The sequence below is a fragment of the Battus philenor genome, unplaced genomic scaffold, assembly GCF_028537555.1.
Source record: "Battus philenor isolate CCGP_79_NKW_IND1 unplaced genomic scaffold, ilBatPhil1.0.hap1 SCAF_3, whole genome shotgun sequence".
Classification (NCBI taxonomy): domain Eukaryota; kingdom Metazoa; phylum Arthropoda; class Insecta; order Lepidoptera; family Papilionidae; genus Battus; species Battus philenor.
In genome coordinates, this window is record NW_027181693.1 from 13,726,487 (window position 1) to 13,744,459 (window position 17,973).

At 31.3% G+C, this 17,973-nt stretch overlaps 2 protein-coding genes across 2 annotated transcripts; both read left to right on the forward strand.

The window, feature by feature from the left end:
• The first annotated feature begins 374 nt into the window (after nucleotides 1–374).
• On the forward strand, nucleotides 375–13,232 carry LOC137926819 (uncharacterized). The gene is made up of 5 exons (XM_068770527.1): nucleotides 375–946; nucleotides 1,031–1,480; nucleotides 1,556–1,612; nucleotides 9,598–9,719; nucleotides 11,379–13,232. The coding sequence occupies exons 1-5, from the start codon at nucleotides 817–819 to the stop codon at nucleotides 11,640–11,642; spliced, it is 1,023 nt and encodes a 340-aa protein (XP_068626628.1). The 5' UTR covers nucleotides 375–816; the 3' UTR covers nucleotides 11,643–13,232.
• A 418-nt stretch (nucleotides 13,233–13,650) lies between these two features.
• On the forward strand, nucleotides 13,651–17,412 carry mRpS31 (mitochondrial ribosomal protein S31). The gene is made up of 6 exons (XM_068770647.1): nucleotides 13,651–13,762; nucleotides 13,841–14,127; nucleotides 14,844–14,967; nucleotides 16,463–16,639; nucleotides 16,819–17,039; nucleotides 17,114–17,412. Exons 1-6 carry the CDS (start codon nucleotides 13,752–13,754, stop codon nucleotides 17,374–17,376), a joined length of 1,083 nt encoding a protein of 360 aa, XP_068626748.1. The 5' UTR covers nucleotides 13,651–13,751; the 3' UTR covers nucleotides 17,377–17,412.
• The last annotated feature ends 561 nt before the right edge of the window (nucleotides 17,413–17,973 follow it).

Here is a 17,973-nt window from a genome sequence, read left to right on the forward strand (position 1 = left end):
AATAAACACTAATAAAAAAAAATTAAAAAGTGAATGAAGAAATGTAAATGAAAAAGAGGAATATTTTTTTTATCAACTGTACAATCTAATAATTGTTTGTTTAATTTTTTTCTTCTATCTATGTAAAATTTTGATTTGTATTTATGTATGTGATTTGATTTGTATTACTTAAAATTTTATTTTTTAGTTTATTACTTCTAGTAAATCAACAATCATGAAAATAATTGCAAAACATAAATAATATGAAAGCTTAATTTGTGAACGACTAATTTTGCTTATGATTGCATTTTTCGTTTGTTCAAGTCAATAAAAGGACGATTGGTGCCATTATACGCGTTACATTCATTGTTAAATGTTAAGAGCGTACACTACAAAACTCGATGAAGAGCAGTGCGCGTGCACAATTCGTTCTCTCTCAGTTTGAATTTGGCGCGACGACATACAGTTCAGTAGCAAACGGCCAAGCCGTCCGAGCGCGCCGAGTCAGCCGCCAGGCGCACGAATTGAAAGTTCGCTTGTGTTATTTACATTTTTTTTTTGTTTTTGTGCGGCGAAACCAGTTTAAAGAAGGTTTAAACTCTACAGAAATTCAAATTTTGATTTAAAATGAACACTGTTTAGGTAACATATAATAGTGCAGTTGAGTTATTTTCGGTATGTAATAGTTCGGTAGTTTTTTTCGTTATCAACTCGCGGTTATCGGGGACTCCGTGCGAACTTTTAATAAGCTCAACTTCCTTTGTTTGGGGACGGCGTCGCCTACGCTATTATTTTACATAAACAGTAGTAGCTCGTACTACTATCGTAAAGTTAATAATGGACGCAGATAGAAAAATAAACTTTTGCGAAGGAGTTCCCCTTAATTCAACAGGTGCTGCAAATATTTTTTTGAACACCAGTAAAGACAGAAAGATTAACGATGGAACTATTATACATTTAAATACAGGTGACTATAAATGTTTTACTTTTTGTGACATAATTACCAAAAGTTTAAATAACAAGTAAAATTAATAACATTTTTATTTTGTAGAGAAACCGTCAGACGTCGGCGTTCATATAAATACAACATTGTCTATAGCGTCTTCCAAGAAAATAAAACTTTTGTTCATATTGAACTTCTTACTTAGCGTTATTTGTATGATAATAAGTTGTTCCGTGGCATTCTACTACTGGAATGAAATGATATCTATGAAGAAACAAATAGAGATTGTACGTGAACAATTTTTGATTCAGAACTTTAAGGATAGTGTGGTTGAACAGGAAAAACCTTTGCATAGTGCTCTCGTCACAAGGTTAAGGCCCCAAGTAAGAATGGAGAGTCGTGAGCCCCGTATGAACTTTGCTAAGGAAGATGTATCTCCAAATGCCAGACGTTTCTATGTAGAAGACCTTGGGGAAGACATGCTGCTTGTTGACTCAAGTAAAAAGGATTCTAAGAAAGATAAATCTCCTGTATATGATTTAGGAGTATTCCAAAAAGGTAAATACCATTATAATAACATTTAATTTAATTTTTAATTAAAATAATACTTAAATAAAAAACATATTTTTTTAGAACTACTGGTAGTCCACTTCAATGGGGCTGTACGAGAGATTAACTTGGGAACTCAATGTAAGTTTCTTATAATAAATAATATATAGTAAAATATAGTTTAGTTAAACAACATTATCTCAAGTAAAGTAATAAGGTTTATATTACCAATAAACATTATTTTAGTTATTAATATAAATTTTTTAAACAGTAAAATTTAACTTATAAATGATAAATAAAAAACAAAGGTTTAAATATGAATAAAAAATTTCTGATGAATCACTAACAGTGCACAATTGCTATTAAACCATAATATAAATACATTTTTTAACTACAATATGTCATAAGCATACGATTCATATAGAACTGTATGTCTATTGCAATAGATATCAAAGTTTATTGTATGTGTAAACGGAGTATTCATTCACATATCACAGGCCAACAGTTCTCAGCGCAACAAATATGTGATTAACATGATAATTTATGTGTGGACTGCAGGATGTCTAAGTCCTAGTTGTTTGCATTGTTTGACTGTGCTATTAATCAATTGAATTCCTATTTTATGTCATGCACACAAAGTGTTTATTGGAATAGACATAATATGAGTAACTTACCAAGATAGTTGTTGCTTGATTAAGCTTAAACGAAGGCATGGATGGAAATTAATCTGATTGCAAATGGAATTGCCAGACAGTGTTGTTTATCTTTTTGTTTATCACACTGTTTAAAACACATGCCATACTAACAATATATATATAAAGTTACTTATTATAGAAAACAAATAAAAATTTACTTAAAATTTTCTAATATTTTGTATAAATTTGAAATGAATAATTGTTGCATTTGTTACTTTAAATATTTTTTAGATTTGAATAATTTTTTTTATTTTCTGCACAACATTATATATACATACATATATGCATGAATTTATAAGTACACATATCATGTTTTATTTATTGTATGTATAAAATCAATTTTACATTACTATTACAATAACAATCTTTGTCATGTTTAAATGCATTCAAAAAAATCATAATTTTTTACTGATTATCTCAACATGCATGAACTGTTGTTGCCAGAGTAGGCTTTGCATATGAAATGAAAAAATATTTATTTATTTCTATGTCTAGTGAAAATTTGAGATTGACACATAGTAAATATTGGTTTGATACTCACTCGATAAATTATCGAGGTTAGACAAAGAAACACTGTTCGCGATCCCTACTAGATAAAATTCTTAAGCTGTTCCAGTTTTACAGCGTCAATTTCATCATATACACTTAATCGTTGTGATAATAGTATCGTTGTATATATTTTTATGCATGCCATTCGCCATTTTGTCATGGAAATACATTCTTTAATCATTTTTTTTATTATAGCATGTATTGCATTGTAAAACTAGTGCTTGGTGTTAGCATACTGATGACCTCAAAAAAACTCATTGGATTTTTTGTGGATCCTTCTCATGTCAGAGCGCGTTTGGAACTCTCGTGCCAATTTGGATTTTTAACTTAAAGATTAGTAGTTGGATGTAAGGAAGTTCAATTTTATTCTAGTTTCGATCAAGTTGGATGAATTCCAGTTATTTTAACGACATACTTAAACGATTAGTATTTATAATCCAAAACTAATAATCTTTTTAAATGCACGGTTTTTTGTAAAGGCACGAAGTGTCCCCTAGGGAAATAACGAAGATATAAATTGATAATTTCAAATAAAATATTGGAAAGTCCATTATGGTGACCTTTACAGAATATAAATGTTTTTTTTTTTATGAAAGTCAAAATTATTTATTGTCAAAGACATTGTTATAACACTATAAAAAAGTAATTCACTTTGATTTTTTTCCAATAACACTATGACAAAGATAGGGTCACAAAAAGGCCTGATAATATGAATAAAATTAAAAAAATATTAAGTTTCTCTTAAGAAAAAAATGTATCGTACTGACGTATTGCGCAAATATTAACAATTTAAAAAAAAACATTAATTACTAGCTCTTTTACCTGACGAATCAAGTATATCTAAAAGTTTATTTTATATGAGTTTTCAAAGATGACGGTCTGTACATTTTACCTCATACAAGTCCTAAGACGATCTAAAAAGGACAAGTAGAAAAACTGAAATGTTAACTTTTAAAAATAATGTAAAACAAACTACACACGAAACAAGACCATTTACATTCCACCTGCAGATATGATGCCCTACCGCAATGTATTTCTAATTCATTGACGACAGCATTATACCGCGCTTATTGTCTAGAAACAAAGAATTGACCTCGTTACATGAGTCAGTGCGATTTACAAATGTCTATTCCACGATTCGGGAAATTACTTAACGATATTATTTTATAAGTAATAATCTATACCAGGGGTGCCCAAGCTCTGACGGTGCGAGCCGCTGGAATAATAATTATAAATATTCACACCAGTAATTTATTTCGATTTCCCTGGAGTAGACATAGATAATATAAATTTAAATATTGGAATAATTCGACAATCAATGGGAGCAAAAACAATCGTTCAAAAAGCCGCATGTAGATCGCGAGCCGCTGATTGGACACCTCTGATCTATACCGTCCAAATACACATGTTGATTGGTTATAGATGTAAAAGTTATAAAACGATGAAGAAATAGTTCATTCGCTGCGAAATAATATACGGTACATCCTATCTGATAATCAAAGGTATAATAACCAATAGTAATAAAAAAGCGTTTTCTAAATTCCTTTTACTACATATTAAAATTAATTATTATTTAATATCTCTCTATGCAGTCTTTATACTGCCTGAACTTAGCCTGTCGTGTTCCAATAGAAAAAATAAATTAATGTAACATATTTCAATCATTTTATACAGGATGATTGAAAAAAAGATATGGTATTATCATTCTTTATATATATTGTACCATAAATCAACGCGAATCCGAAATCGAGTGATAAGAGTAGCTAGTCGCTAATTTTATACATCATGCAATGTTCTTTCTATTACAATCTATTTCTCCGTCGCCAATCATTGGTAATAAGCAAGTAAAAATCACAATTACCACTAAAAGGTATATTCAGACGAACAGTGGTATGGTATACTTGCGTCTTATATTGATAAGGACAGAATATCCAAGATTTTGATTTACAAAATTCTGCACGAGACTGTATTATTATTTGTATCACTCATCAATATTTTCTTTGAAACCTATCACGTATCATATAGACCTCACGCGCATACGTTATGAAATTAATAGTTTAAATCAATAATGTCTGTCAAGTGCGCTTCATGTTATCACATGTTTTTATTAATCGCAAGAATATAAAGATTGTTTTATCGAGGCCAAGTCTTTATTTAGCTATAATAATCAAGAAGAAACTTTCCGCGTCGGTCGAGTACAGAGCACGTGTTGAGACATAATTCAAATAATCTTGATACTTGCAATTACAAAATTATACGATTACTTTAATGACTTCTGTACGCAATTACGAATGTATAATTAATTATATTTAAATCCGAGTTTTATTATTAAGCTATTCGCGCTATTTATTGGACGTAGTGTCTTTAAGAGAAGTTAAAATATTGGTTATTATTTCTCAAAACGTGGGTGAAAATGTCCACAAAAACATTACCGATTTTTCCAGAAAGCGTGATATACAATGTAAATAGCAAAAACAAAAATAGATTTAGTATACCTTATAGCGATTTTGTCGCGCGTTTATTAAACATGTTTTAGTCGCATTGGCAACGCGCTAATGCATTGCGACGGAAAGAGAACGACATTCTTCATGACTATCGACGTAGACGCGCGACGGCGTTGCTACAAAAGGCCATGGGCGAGAGGTCTAAGACTCGACTTCGTTGACTTAATTAATCACAATAAGACCTTAGGTAATATTCTGATAGCTCCTATATATTTAATAAATCAAAGAACCATAGTGTGCTAAGTGTTCATCAGCATATCTATTAATAGGCGCCCATTGCAATGTATTGGCCTTCCTCGAAGACAGCCGCGTTGACTGAATAAAACCCACATCCAGCGACTTCCGGCAATCTTGGTTCTGTCGGACCACCTTGGAGTTATTCTTCGTCACTTATCCATGAGGCCGAGCACATCTGTATTTGACAACAAATTATTCCCAGCTGTTCTGCAAGTTAACAGACTTACAGCCTTTTTACATCAGGCTACCCAGAATCGTCCTGACGCGTTAGTCGGAGTGTTCAACAAATACTATTATATTGTCACTGATCATAATTACTTTTTTGATATATAGTAACATTGATTTACCAGTCTTTTAAGATAATTTCAATGACCTTGGGCCAATGATGCCTCCCTGCAAGCAGGGTTGTTGGGTCAATTGACTGCCGTCATGCTCGGCGTGTAAGAAGTAATTCCTGAGGACGCGAGTAGGCTTACCTCTTTTCCATACCACACCCACCTGGTTGTTGCTACACTGTAAATAACTTAATATAACATAGAGAATGTATCCATGCTTAGATTATTTCAATGATAATTAATTTCATATTCTTTTTAAAAATTATTGAGTCGCGCTGAGCTCGCGTCTTCTCAACTCTAAGATCAAATAGTAGACGTCGTACGTTCAATAAAATTTATAGACATAAAATGTGTTTATACAGGGTGATTCGTTGTTAATGTAGTATGTTAAAGGATGAATATAGCGTATTTACTTTGAATTAACGTATGCTACAACATATCTAAACATCATTGATTTCAGAAATAATAAATAACATAATTATAATATTGTAAGAAAAAGCGTTTACAAAATTTCAAATTCACAAATTTTTTTTTAATTAATTAATCATTTACGTACATATATGCATTTAATTGCCGTTTCGAATTGTCGATTATTATATGTCGTTCGTAAATAATTAGTATTTATAGGTGTAAAACTTGGCCAAAATATTATTTCGGTACGTAAAAATTTACCATAAATCGTTTATATGAAAGGTAGTAAATATGTAAGGCGATTGGTTATATATGTACAAGCATTAGGGTTAATGTAAAGTACATCCTATAAAATCATTGTTTTTAGGTATAATAAATAAAGTAACGATAATATAGTATATAAAAGCATTTATAAAATTCGTTTTTCTATATATTAAATGTTTATGTAACATATTAAAGAATGATCACTTTGTACACGGTAATCGGAAACAGAGTTAAAAGCTTTGAAACTTTTTACTGACAAGTAAGCTATACATTCACCCCTTTAAAGCCTTTACACCAATAACCAATCATTCGGTATAAACACATTCAGTGTTCTACATACGAAACATCATATTAAAACTTGCATATATTGCATTAAAGTCATAAAAACCTATTTCTAATAACCATAGAGGTTAAAAAATATGTATATATGTATATAGAGAATATGTATGTATATATGTATATAGCTATATATATCAAATCTAACCTAAATCTATATTGCTGACAAAAAATTAAAAAAAAATTGATTTTCACCTGTCAAATCTATAATGACTCCGAGACTTAATGTTTAAGTTGCCGCCGTAAAAAGATTAGCACAGTACTTCTAATTTAATATTGTAATTTTAAAATTGCTACAGTTTTAAAAACTTTCCGTACCTAGTTACTTGCCGGGTACCAAAATTTAATTTAAAGTGTATATATATATACGCATGTGATTATATAGAGACTCTATGTTTGGCACTAATCGGTGTAACATAACTCCTGAAGATGCCCCGAGGAGGGGTGAAACACGTGTTGAGTGGTTTAACGGTGGCAGTTGTGTAATTCGCATTGTTTGCCGCATACGAATTTATCAGCGGGTTAGCGGGCGGTGCACTTTGTTACAAGACTACCACTGCATGTGCGGAAGTAGCTAAATATTGGTCCTTTTCTTACTTAGGATGGACTTCCGCAACGTAACACCTGATTCCATTAAATATATATACCATACTTAGATTTATGTACTCGATGGATTTATATATTTATCGTCACATGCCGTTCACCGACTATGTCATATGCGTATTTGATGTGATTGAAGTTATGCTCCTAGCCGAACCAGGCTACCCTGGACGATCGTATTCCAGTTACAACGATGACGTTCGCGCGATGATGAACTTTACATGCAGGTGTATAATGTAGTGAATGATGGGTTATACAGCTTTAAGAAGCGAGGACAACTCTTAGTTCAGGGGAAATACAGACCTCTCCTCTCCATCCTCGCTTGAACGCGGGTCGACCTACTACATGCAAACATAACTTTCTAGGCTGGTTTTGCACTATACCACCTTGAACTTTAAACAGCCTACTATTCTATTAAAATAATCAGTGAACACCTAACCTAAGCTCTTAAAATATCTTTTAGTTACTGTAAAGAAGTCTAGGCGTAAAGATCTGTAAATAACTACCACCTCAAACATAAGGAAGTGTTCATATAAATGCCAAAGGCAAGGCATTCTCGATAAGCCTTTATTTAAATATAATTATTGATCGACCAATACACCGCACAATTTACATACATGAATATTTTCCATAAAACCTTAATAAATGAATACAATGTGATTGGCTATAGATGTATTTGAAGGAGTGCTTTAAATAACTTATTTGTCAGCAAAAAGCTTTTAAAACTTTTACACCAATTTTGAATCGCCCTGTATAAAATGATTACTCTAAAAATGTTACAATAATTCATTTTACCTATTTGAATGCGACAGGGCAATGCCAATACGATTTTTGTATAAACCCTATTGCAGTACCCGGTGATAAATATTGCACATCGACCTTAAGAAAGAGACAATCGGCTAATTTCGGCTTCGTAGAGCACCATCTCTGTCCTACACTACCTATGTGACGTCGACATATAGATATATATATATATATATGACACACATTGCATATATATATATATATATATTTATATATGTATGTTACACATTGCATTATACCTCTCAACCCTCTTGCCAAAATAATTAATGATGGACAGATACAGCGCACAATAATCATATATTAATATTTACTATAAAACATAATAAATATATCCTTTGTATAGATACACCAATTATATAATTACTTGCTATGGGATTCCCGTAGAACGTTTCAATGTAACAGAAAGTAACTCTGTAACATTGTTAAACTTATGGGAATGCCCTAATTGACCACACCGTTTATTCGTTTTCATAAACAAAACAGGTACTCGGACCATACTGCGATAGATATTGGAATGTCTTCCTTTTGGATTTATATTGAACCGAATGAACATTATTCATCCAAAGAGCAAAAATATTTGTGGTACTAAGAATCAAAATTTAACGAATTATTTAGTTTAAATTATAATACAGACATACGCAATGTGCGATTCTTATAATATATTACTTGTTTTTGCAGAAATCATTTCAATTATTCACTGTACAGATTACAGGTTTTAATTGAATATTTTTAAAACACTTCCCTTAAAGAAGATTCCGCGTCGGAGGAAACAATTAGACATTAAAAACTCTTTTCGTGTCTAAATTTGTAAACCGGATGTTCCTCTTACGTGCAATTTCATATCTATTTGTATTTTATGTTTTCTTTTCTTTTTATTTTATTATATATTGTAAATTTTAAAACACGTGTCACTTAGAAAAGAATACATACCAGAATTATTATTTATACCGCAACGGTAGAGTACTTGTGACCGTAAGTTGCGGGTTCTATTCCTGAGATACAATGCTATATATAGATAGTATTCACACTTTGAGCTTTAATTATATAGGATTGCTACAGTTTGCTAACAAGTTTCAAAAAGATGGGCCACACTGCGATCACCAACCCGCCTGCCAAGCGTGGCGATTATACTATATCAGTCAATAGATATCTTTGGGGAAGGCCTTATCTATGCCTTCCAGTTGGCGTATATTAGTTGAAACGACCTGTACAATATTTTAAACTTACGTGTACTTCTGATGTATCAAATAAATATATAGAAACTTTGTTATAACTGTGTTGCATTTCCCGTAATTCGCTTATTATCTCACTGTTATATATATATAAAACCAACGCTATTTTATTTTTATTTGCTAAATAAGCCTAATTCATATAAACAATTTTTGTTTCAGCTATCGTGGGTCCTTGGTTACGCGACGTGGAGATTTCATCCAAAGACAGCGAAAACAAAATAGAACTTAATACAAACTATTTTACCATTAAAGAAAGTGGACTGTATTTAATTTACTCGCAGGTAAACCTCACTGTGTATATGTGTGTGTGTTTTGTTATATTATAAGGAGACATAATGTTAATGTGACCCTACCTTGGAACTCTTATCGAGTGATGGAGCCACCGCCTAAGTAATAAAGCACGGTGGCTAGTATCCAGTAAAAAATTGGGTAACAGGCCGGATCAAGGTTTCCTTGCCTCCTCTTGTTTGTCAAAACTAAATGCTAGTAAAGCAATAGGTGTAGTTAAATAAAAGCAAATGCAAGACAACCGTTTCAATACGAGTAACAAGGCTACTAGTAAAGAGATTTTAAGTTCACGGACCCTTCCGCTCCGTGAACTCAGCTCTGATGAAGCTGTAAAAGCCCTCAAGCTACTACTAGAATAAGTAAGTGATAAAAAGAAATTGTATTATTATTTATACATTTCAAGGCATATTATTGCAGCGACGTGTAACAAATAAGCATAGTAGAAATTTCCATAAATCTTACTCATACGTATCATTGTATTTGTCATTTCAACTTGTACAATAATGTATATATATAACGAAGAATTCCTCATGTAACTAACTCGTCATGATATTTATTAAGCCAAAGGCTTAGAGACTTGGTAGGAATAATCATTTCACCGAAAAGAGGTCACTTAACAACGGATTTCAAGGAATTGAGAGGGCGCATCAGGGATTGAGAGGGCCTCGCGAAGCGGGCGGTAGACTTTTTTTAAAAAAAACTTTTAACATTTATTATTTAATAAATACATACTATAATATATCTATAAGAATAAAATATGCAATATACATATCGAATAATATAATATCGAATTTCAAAATTAAATGAATATTATTTTTTAATTAATAAGTTTTTGAATGACACTGCACTCTTGTTTATATTTAGTTTATATCTGACAGAACATATACGTGCATAAATGCTATTATAAAAAGCATATTGTTAAACTTTTTTAAAATATTTTGAAGAGTTTCTTTTTGCTTCTTCTCCACAACTTTAACACCTTACGAAGCAGTTAAAAATAAAATAAACGCAAAAAAAAATTGACAATCAATATGAGTCATGTTGAAAGTCCCAATATTGAATAAATGAATTCCATCTTTATCTTCTGCTGTGCATGAACTTTTTTAATTTAAATAATATATAATTATTAATTATTATGTCAAATTCATAATGTAAAAAAAACTATAATACATACTGGTTTTCTATATAACTAGAATGTCATTACAATTATGTTTTTCTCTGTGGCCTTCTTTACTAATTGACACTCCAAAATGAGGTCTTAGTCTAGGTATTTTGTATTGTCTTATGCTTTCGCAATGTTATGTCCTAGTTGATAATTATATACCGAACACATATATTCGATATTATACCTTATTGTATTGAAATGTCATAATATGTGGCGATGCTGGTGTATTATGTTAATAAATAAATTAAGCTATACACGGAGTTTCGCTGCGAGATCGAATTAGAAATAAAGAGATCCGCAGAAGAACCACAGTCACCTACGTAGCTCGAAGAACCAATAGTCGTTGGGGAAGAAAGTTTCTCGAGTGGCGACAACTAGTCGGTACACGCAGCTTGGGGGCCTTCCCACTAGGCAGAGCGAACGACATCGGTTCATCTATCTACCGAAAAGAAGAATATAAGAAATAAATTGAAATATTTTTGTTTAGGTGGTATATTTGACGCATGCGCCAAACTGCTACTTCGTATGGGCGCGTCAACCGGCACAAGAGCCGCGTCTGCTCAGCACGTGTGCAACTGGCGACGACTCCAGCTCCCGGTCCCTGGCCAAATCACAGATCTCTTGCTCAACACAAACCCTCGCCCGACTCTACAAGGGCGACACCGTCAACCTTGCTCAGAGAGAACAGAACAGAACTCTCTGGCTACGTCCAGGATACACATACATCGGCTTTATTAAAATTAGTTCCTAATGTGGCTGTGAAAGTGATACTCTGGAACACTAAGAAAGGCCTTTATGTATATTCATAATTTGATTTTGATTCATACAGCGCCTTAATGTCACTGCCAATGGTGCTAGCTTCGAAGGGTGTTATTAAGTTGGTGCCATATTTACTAGAAATAATATCGGATACATCACAAACATATTGTACTTATTAAAAATCTATTATAACTTGTAACGAAATAATTTCAAACAAATGAAAAACTGATTAAATTAATTCATCAATAGATTTAGATATGAGACATTTGTAAAGTGATAAGTAATGGTTAAGCTTAACTTAATATAGGATTTGTGTTATTGAATTTGCTCAAAAGCATTTATTACACATTGGACGTTTTTTTTTTTTTGTATTTAGAATGCAATTTTATTTGATGTGGATATGTAGTTACATTACCTTTGTATTGTTTATGTACATTAATTTTACGTTATTTTTTTAAAAAAAGAGTCAATTTAGTTTAAGATTTGTTTAGGTACTTGTGTAAGATACACAATGGTGCTGTTTGTAGATTCATAGATTATAAAAATAAGTAACAAAGCCTACCGGAACATATATTCAAATTGTAGATTTGTAAGATAACATTTTTTTAATAAAAGGGTAATATTTGTCTTCCAGTTTTGATAGTCTGTAAAAATTACTTTTATATTTATTTGATATTAAATTTAAATTCGCCAAATATTTCATGACAATTTTCATTTTTAAAACTTATCGTTAAAAATTTTATTGTAGTAATTTCATTCATTTTTGTTAACAGACAACATAACAAATTTTATTTAAATTCACACATAGTTGTATAATTATTTTCCCGTACCATTGTTGCACAAGGCTACTTATTAGCTAAATGTTCTAATTTTTTTGAACTGTAGTACTTATTTTGTCCTTTTTTGGATAATAATTTTGTTACCGACATTTTTCGTTTTATATCTCTATGTATCTTAATTTGAATTTTTACCATTTTCAACTTGCTAGTATTCTTTCAATGTTCATCGTATGTTGTTTACAGTAATGATTTTAAATGTAAGTCAAACACGATATAAAACATGTACACATCTCATATACCACATTCAAGTGTGTCTTCCTATCTAATAGATTCAGGCGTTACTTTGTCCATCCTAAATAAGAAAAGGACTAATATATAGTTACACAACATGTAACAACAGTTGTAACATTACTTCTGAGGATGCCCCGTGGAGGGGTGAAACACCTGTTGAGTGATTTGACGGTGGTGGTTGTGTAATTCGCTGTCGGGTGGTGCACTTTATTGCACGACTATTGCTACATAGCGGAGGTAGCTATATATTAGTCCTTTTCTTACTTCCTGTGTTAAATCATTACTGGAAGCATATAATAAAATACTCAAGATAACATTTCGCCAGCTTTACGAAAATATTTCAAATTGATGTAAAAAATGTGACCTAAAGTAAATTTTACAATACTTACTTAAAAATTACAGGTATTCAAAAGTTGGCGTTAAAACGTTTGTATACACGTCAATAACTCAATTGTTGTTTGAAACATAAATAATAAGTAATAATTGTCGGAAATTACTTCAGTCCATAAATAAAGTGCCTTAGAATTTTTAAATGTTTGCCTTTAATTTACTATACCTTATATTTCTGTAATCTCAATCTCGAGTTACATTCGAGAATATTAAATTTCTACCGAAAACCCAATTTATTTTACAGATATATTAAGACACGGTTCACAAAATATTAAGTGATCACTAAAATCTGCATATTATAATATGTAATTTACTATTAAATGACATTTGTAGAACGTTCACTGATAGAGCGAAATATAAAACCGGATACGAAGAGATCAAAAATAATATCAATTCATTTTATTTCGTATGCTGCATTTCGAAGTACTTGCTTAAATGATTGGTTTTAAAAAACATTGTTTCAACTAAAACTTGGCTCGAGAAATTACACCTTTTACTTTTCTATTAGGAAATAAAATAAACGTCAACAAACATGTCAAATACAAGACATAACCTTTAAGGTATAACTGCGAGATATTCTTAAACTTTGTTTACGATATATACGTGTAGAAAATAGTTAGATTTTGACGAAGACGAAAAAGATGTTAACAAGGTTTTTTTTTACATAATTTTTAACATTAAATGAAATACTTTGCGTTTATTTCGATAATTAAATTATGACATTTTTCAGGCTACGATTTAAACGCAATTTTAAAGTATTTGTAAGATACGTATCGGAGAAGCCTCCAGAAGATGATAAACAGTTACTCGAGAATAAAGTGAAAGATGATAAAGCACAAAATAAGAATCCTGATACAGCTTCCCAAACAGAAAAAATTCAAGCTCTTTTGAAAAGTATGATGTCTGCGCCTAAAATAAGCGAAAACGAATATAGGGCAAAATTTACCACGGCTTCTGAAATACCAAAAAAACCAAAACTAGTTGATGACGAAATTGAAAGGAAAAGCGAAAAAATAGGTAAATCGGTTCTTATTTAAATTTATTTTGTGATGATTAATTGAGGGTAAGAGAAGCCTCAGTATGTCCCTGTGGTTGTGAAATGTCAGTTTTTTTAGGATAAGCTAGTTTCCTTGCAGTGTCTTCTTCAATATTATAATTTATAATTTGTCTTCAATCTTCAATATTATAATTTGTGAACAAGAACAATAGTACTATACAAAAAGTGTGTGCCGCATAAAGATTAAATCTATGACATATATTTTTGTCAAATAATATCTTATTAACTTAATTTTGTAATATTTTCATTCTTCCAAGCAATTTTTTTCCTTAGGATGAAAGATGTGGGATATTCTAGCTTTCAGGTAGAGTGTAGACTAGTAGATGTAACCTAACTTTTGGTTCAGAAGTATGTAGGTTATCTTGCAATGTATCTCAGGGTGTCTTGAACTTTTGAAGGCAACTTTCAAACTGTTATAAGATTCGGACAAAGAGTTTACATCTTCATCATAATTTCAGCTGCAAGATGTTGACTATTGGACATAGGCCCTCATAGATTTTTTATAAGGCTATACAAGCTAGCCTGCATCCAGTGTTTTCTGATAAGCTTAACAGGGTTGCCTTGATCATTCAGTATTTTCAAAAACTCAGTTTCTTTTTAAGAATTATACCCAGTTAATGTCAATTAAGTTTATTTTTTACATCATCTAAACTATTGTAATGTTGTAAAATTTCAGAACACACCCTTACCAAAGCAGCAGAGGAAGTTGCTCAAGCTATTGGTGGAGACACCAAGCAGACAGAAGCTGAATTGTTATCCAAAGTCCTTGGCAAAATCAACCAGACCTCCACAAATTTAAGGTTAGATGCTCTTTTTACATATATCCACAAGATGAAACCCAAGTCAAACTAAAATGTGATGAAACAAATGATAGACATTCATATGCAATGGACTGTCTAATTTTTATGTGACTTCAATTCCAAAGACATATTCAATTCAATTTTGGCAGAGTGACAAGATGTACAGCCTAGCATTGTTCTGGTGCAAAATAATACTTACTCATATAATAAATCACAGTTGCAATTCCTTGTCCACTGCATTCTATTTGTCCAGTAGCCAGCAGCAAAGCTCTAAATTGATTGTTTGGTTCTACAGCAGCAGTTCAAAATACACTGGACATTTCCAATGGCATTAAAATGAGAATGAAATTAAGAAAATAAAGGATATTTGACTTTGAAGTGGTTTTTAATGAATGAGGCGTGCACTACGAACATATTGTATTGACATAGTTATTCACAATCCACTTTTCATCACCAGTCATGACTTGCTTTAAAATTCACAATTGCATTTTAATAAAGAATTGCAAGTGTTGGTGCTCTTTGTTGGGTGAAATTCTTTCAAATCATGCAGAATCCAAATATCTAGCTTGTTAACTAGCCCCATACTTTTTGAATGTTCTTTAATGGCTGCATGTGAAACATTTAACTTCACCACAATATCCTGTGTTGTTATGTGATATTAACCGTTGATGATTATTTTGATTTCACCTTTTTAAACTCAACTGGTGCTGTGGACCTAAATATTGGTAATGTTTAAAAGAAAAATATTCAGAACAAATTTTTATACAAAATAATTTCATACATCATCATAAATATTATTTACTTACATCTTTACAGAATTAATAATGTGAATTTGTATTAAAAATGGTAATTTTTTAAAAACATATTAATAAAAAAATTTTTACAAAATATCTATGCAATTAAACTTATAAAGAGATATATAAGATAAGGATGACCAACATAAACTTTTGGGAGTCCAAGCTTAATGTAAATCAGTCCTGCCCAGTTAATCTAAGTTGGCCACTGGTGAGATTAATTAAGAAGGGATCTAATCAAACTTGTCATTAGCATCTTCAACAATTAAACAATTGTTTATTCTTTCTCAATAATCTAAGAACAATGCATTACATTAATATATTACAATTCACATATATTATGTACATATTAATATAATGAAACTCTGTAGTTTCAGACGAAGTCAACAAATTGATCTAGTTATTCATAAATATATAAAAGGGGCTGTGCGTGGTAGAATTGACATATACATTTGTAAAATTGAAATAAATACCTATAAATGAATATTCTTGTTGGTTCCAATTTTCTTCATATGCTAAAGCCAGGTTTCAATTTGTAGAAGTCAATTTTCGTTATTTAAAGCACCATTAGGTTAATGTGATAGGAAGTACATAAATTTATGAATATCATAGAAATCAAAACTATTTATGTTTTTATTGCTGAAATCTGTAGTTACCCACTTTCTTAACAAAGTTATTTATTTTTACATATATCTTTTCAGTGACTTACTGGTTGGAATGAAAGTGGATCGATCTAGAGATAGAGATGAAGATGTGACTAGAGAAACTAGAGGACAGCGAGTTAAACAACTTGTGAACAAATCACAGTTAGAAAGATTCTCAACAAGATACAGTCAAAGAAGAGAAATGGATATTGATAGAAAAGTTGATAAGACAAGGTAAGATGCAGGGTTATTGATGCTGTTGAGAATGAATTTGTAGATATTCATTAATTTTTAACATTAATAGATTATGTGTAATTAATAGACTGTTTTCACAAATTTGTGCATGGGATTCCTGATACTAAATATGACATTCTTAATTACATATCATCTTCTAATACACACTTGGTTTCTAGCATGACAAAACCAGCAGTAGTGGATATTTTTAGTGGAAAACCATTGGGTATATTTAAAACAGCAGAAGCCAATTATGGCACTAAGCTCGAAATGTGGGAGAGACTTAACCAGAGAGAATTAAACTTGGCCACATTGCAACCGCCAACCAATTATTTCCAGAAAATGATTCAATGGACGGAACAGGGCAAAGTCTGGAAATTTCCTATTAATAATGAACAAGGTAAAATATTGACATATCAAAAATGACAATAAAGTTTCTTGGGAAAAGTATTAAATATTCTCTTATATTTTTAGGCCTTGAAGAAGAAGAAAATGTTCATTTCTCAGAGCATATATTTCTTGATACCCATCTCGAAGGCTGGTGTCCCACTTGTGGACCAATTCGTCACTTCATGGAGTTAGTTTGTGTAGGTCTCTCGAAGAATGCATTCTACACTGTACAAGAGAAGAAAGACCACATCATGTGGTACAAGGAATACTTTGAATCGAAAAAGGATATTTTAACTGAAGTTGGTGCATGGGATGTGACGCCTGTAAATAAAGAGTCATCAGTGTAGATTTTAATATATATATATAAATATTGTAGAAAAATAAACATGTATTAAAAAAATATTTGTTCTTTTTATATCATTGCACTAATAATCGGGTCAGCAAACCATGGCCTAGCTCTTACTTGCTCATTTTATTGTTTCATATTCAATGTTTAAAGCAGGCTTGGAAAACAGCTGATTTTCAAGCCTGCTCTTTTAAAATCTGAAACTATCTCTACTTTCCATAGCAATCAATTATTGACACTAGATATTTTAAATAAATACCTTCATATCTATATATTTATATATAATATACTTAAATCCCAAATTATGTTTTTTTTAATTTTTTCAAATTAAATTTCTGTTTATTGAAATGGATGTGGCAAGGCGTTCAATTGTTGTAGACCAATTCTTTTAAAATATCTAATCTTGAATACATTAATCCGCGTTTGGATAACCTAGTGTATACAGGCCATTGTAAATAGTTGTAAAAACTTTAAAGGGGTGATCGCATAGCTGTAAGTGAACAGTAATCAGTTATAATGTATAGTAATTCAAAATTTGAACTTACTATATTATCATTAAGTTATTTCTGAAACTTGATTTTTAGATAGCGTGCACTCA

Excerpts from the sequence above, each read along its gene's own strand:
- LOC137926819 (XM_068770527.1), top strand. The coding sequence starts at position 817 with ATGGACGCAGATAGAAAAATAAACTTTTGCGAAGGAGTTCCCCTTAAT. Across the intron at positions 1,613-9,597 it reads GATTAACTTGGGAACTCAAT|CTATCGTGGGTCCTTGGTTA; the intron begins GTAAGTTTCTTA and ends TTTTTGTTTCAG. Across the intron at positions 9,720-11,378 it reads TGTATTTAATTTACTCGCAG|GTGGTATATTTGACGCATGC; the intron begins GTAAACCTCACT and ends ATTTTTGTTTAG.
- mRpS31 (XM_068770647.1), top strand. Across the intron at positions 14,128-14,843 it reads AAGGAAAAGCGAAAAAATAG|AACACACCCTTACCAAAGCA; the intron begins GTAAATCGGTTC and ends GTAAAATTTCAG. Across the intron at positions 14,968-16,462 it reads CAGACCTCCACAAATTTAAG|TGACTTACTGGTTGGAATGA; the intron begins GTTAGATGCTCT and ends ATATCTTTTCAG.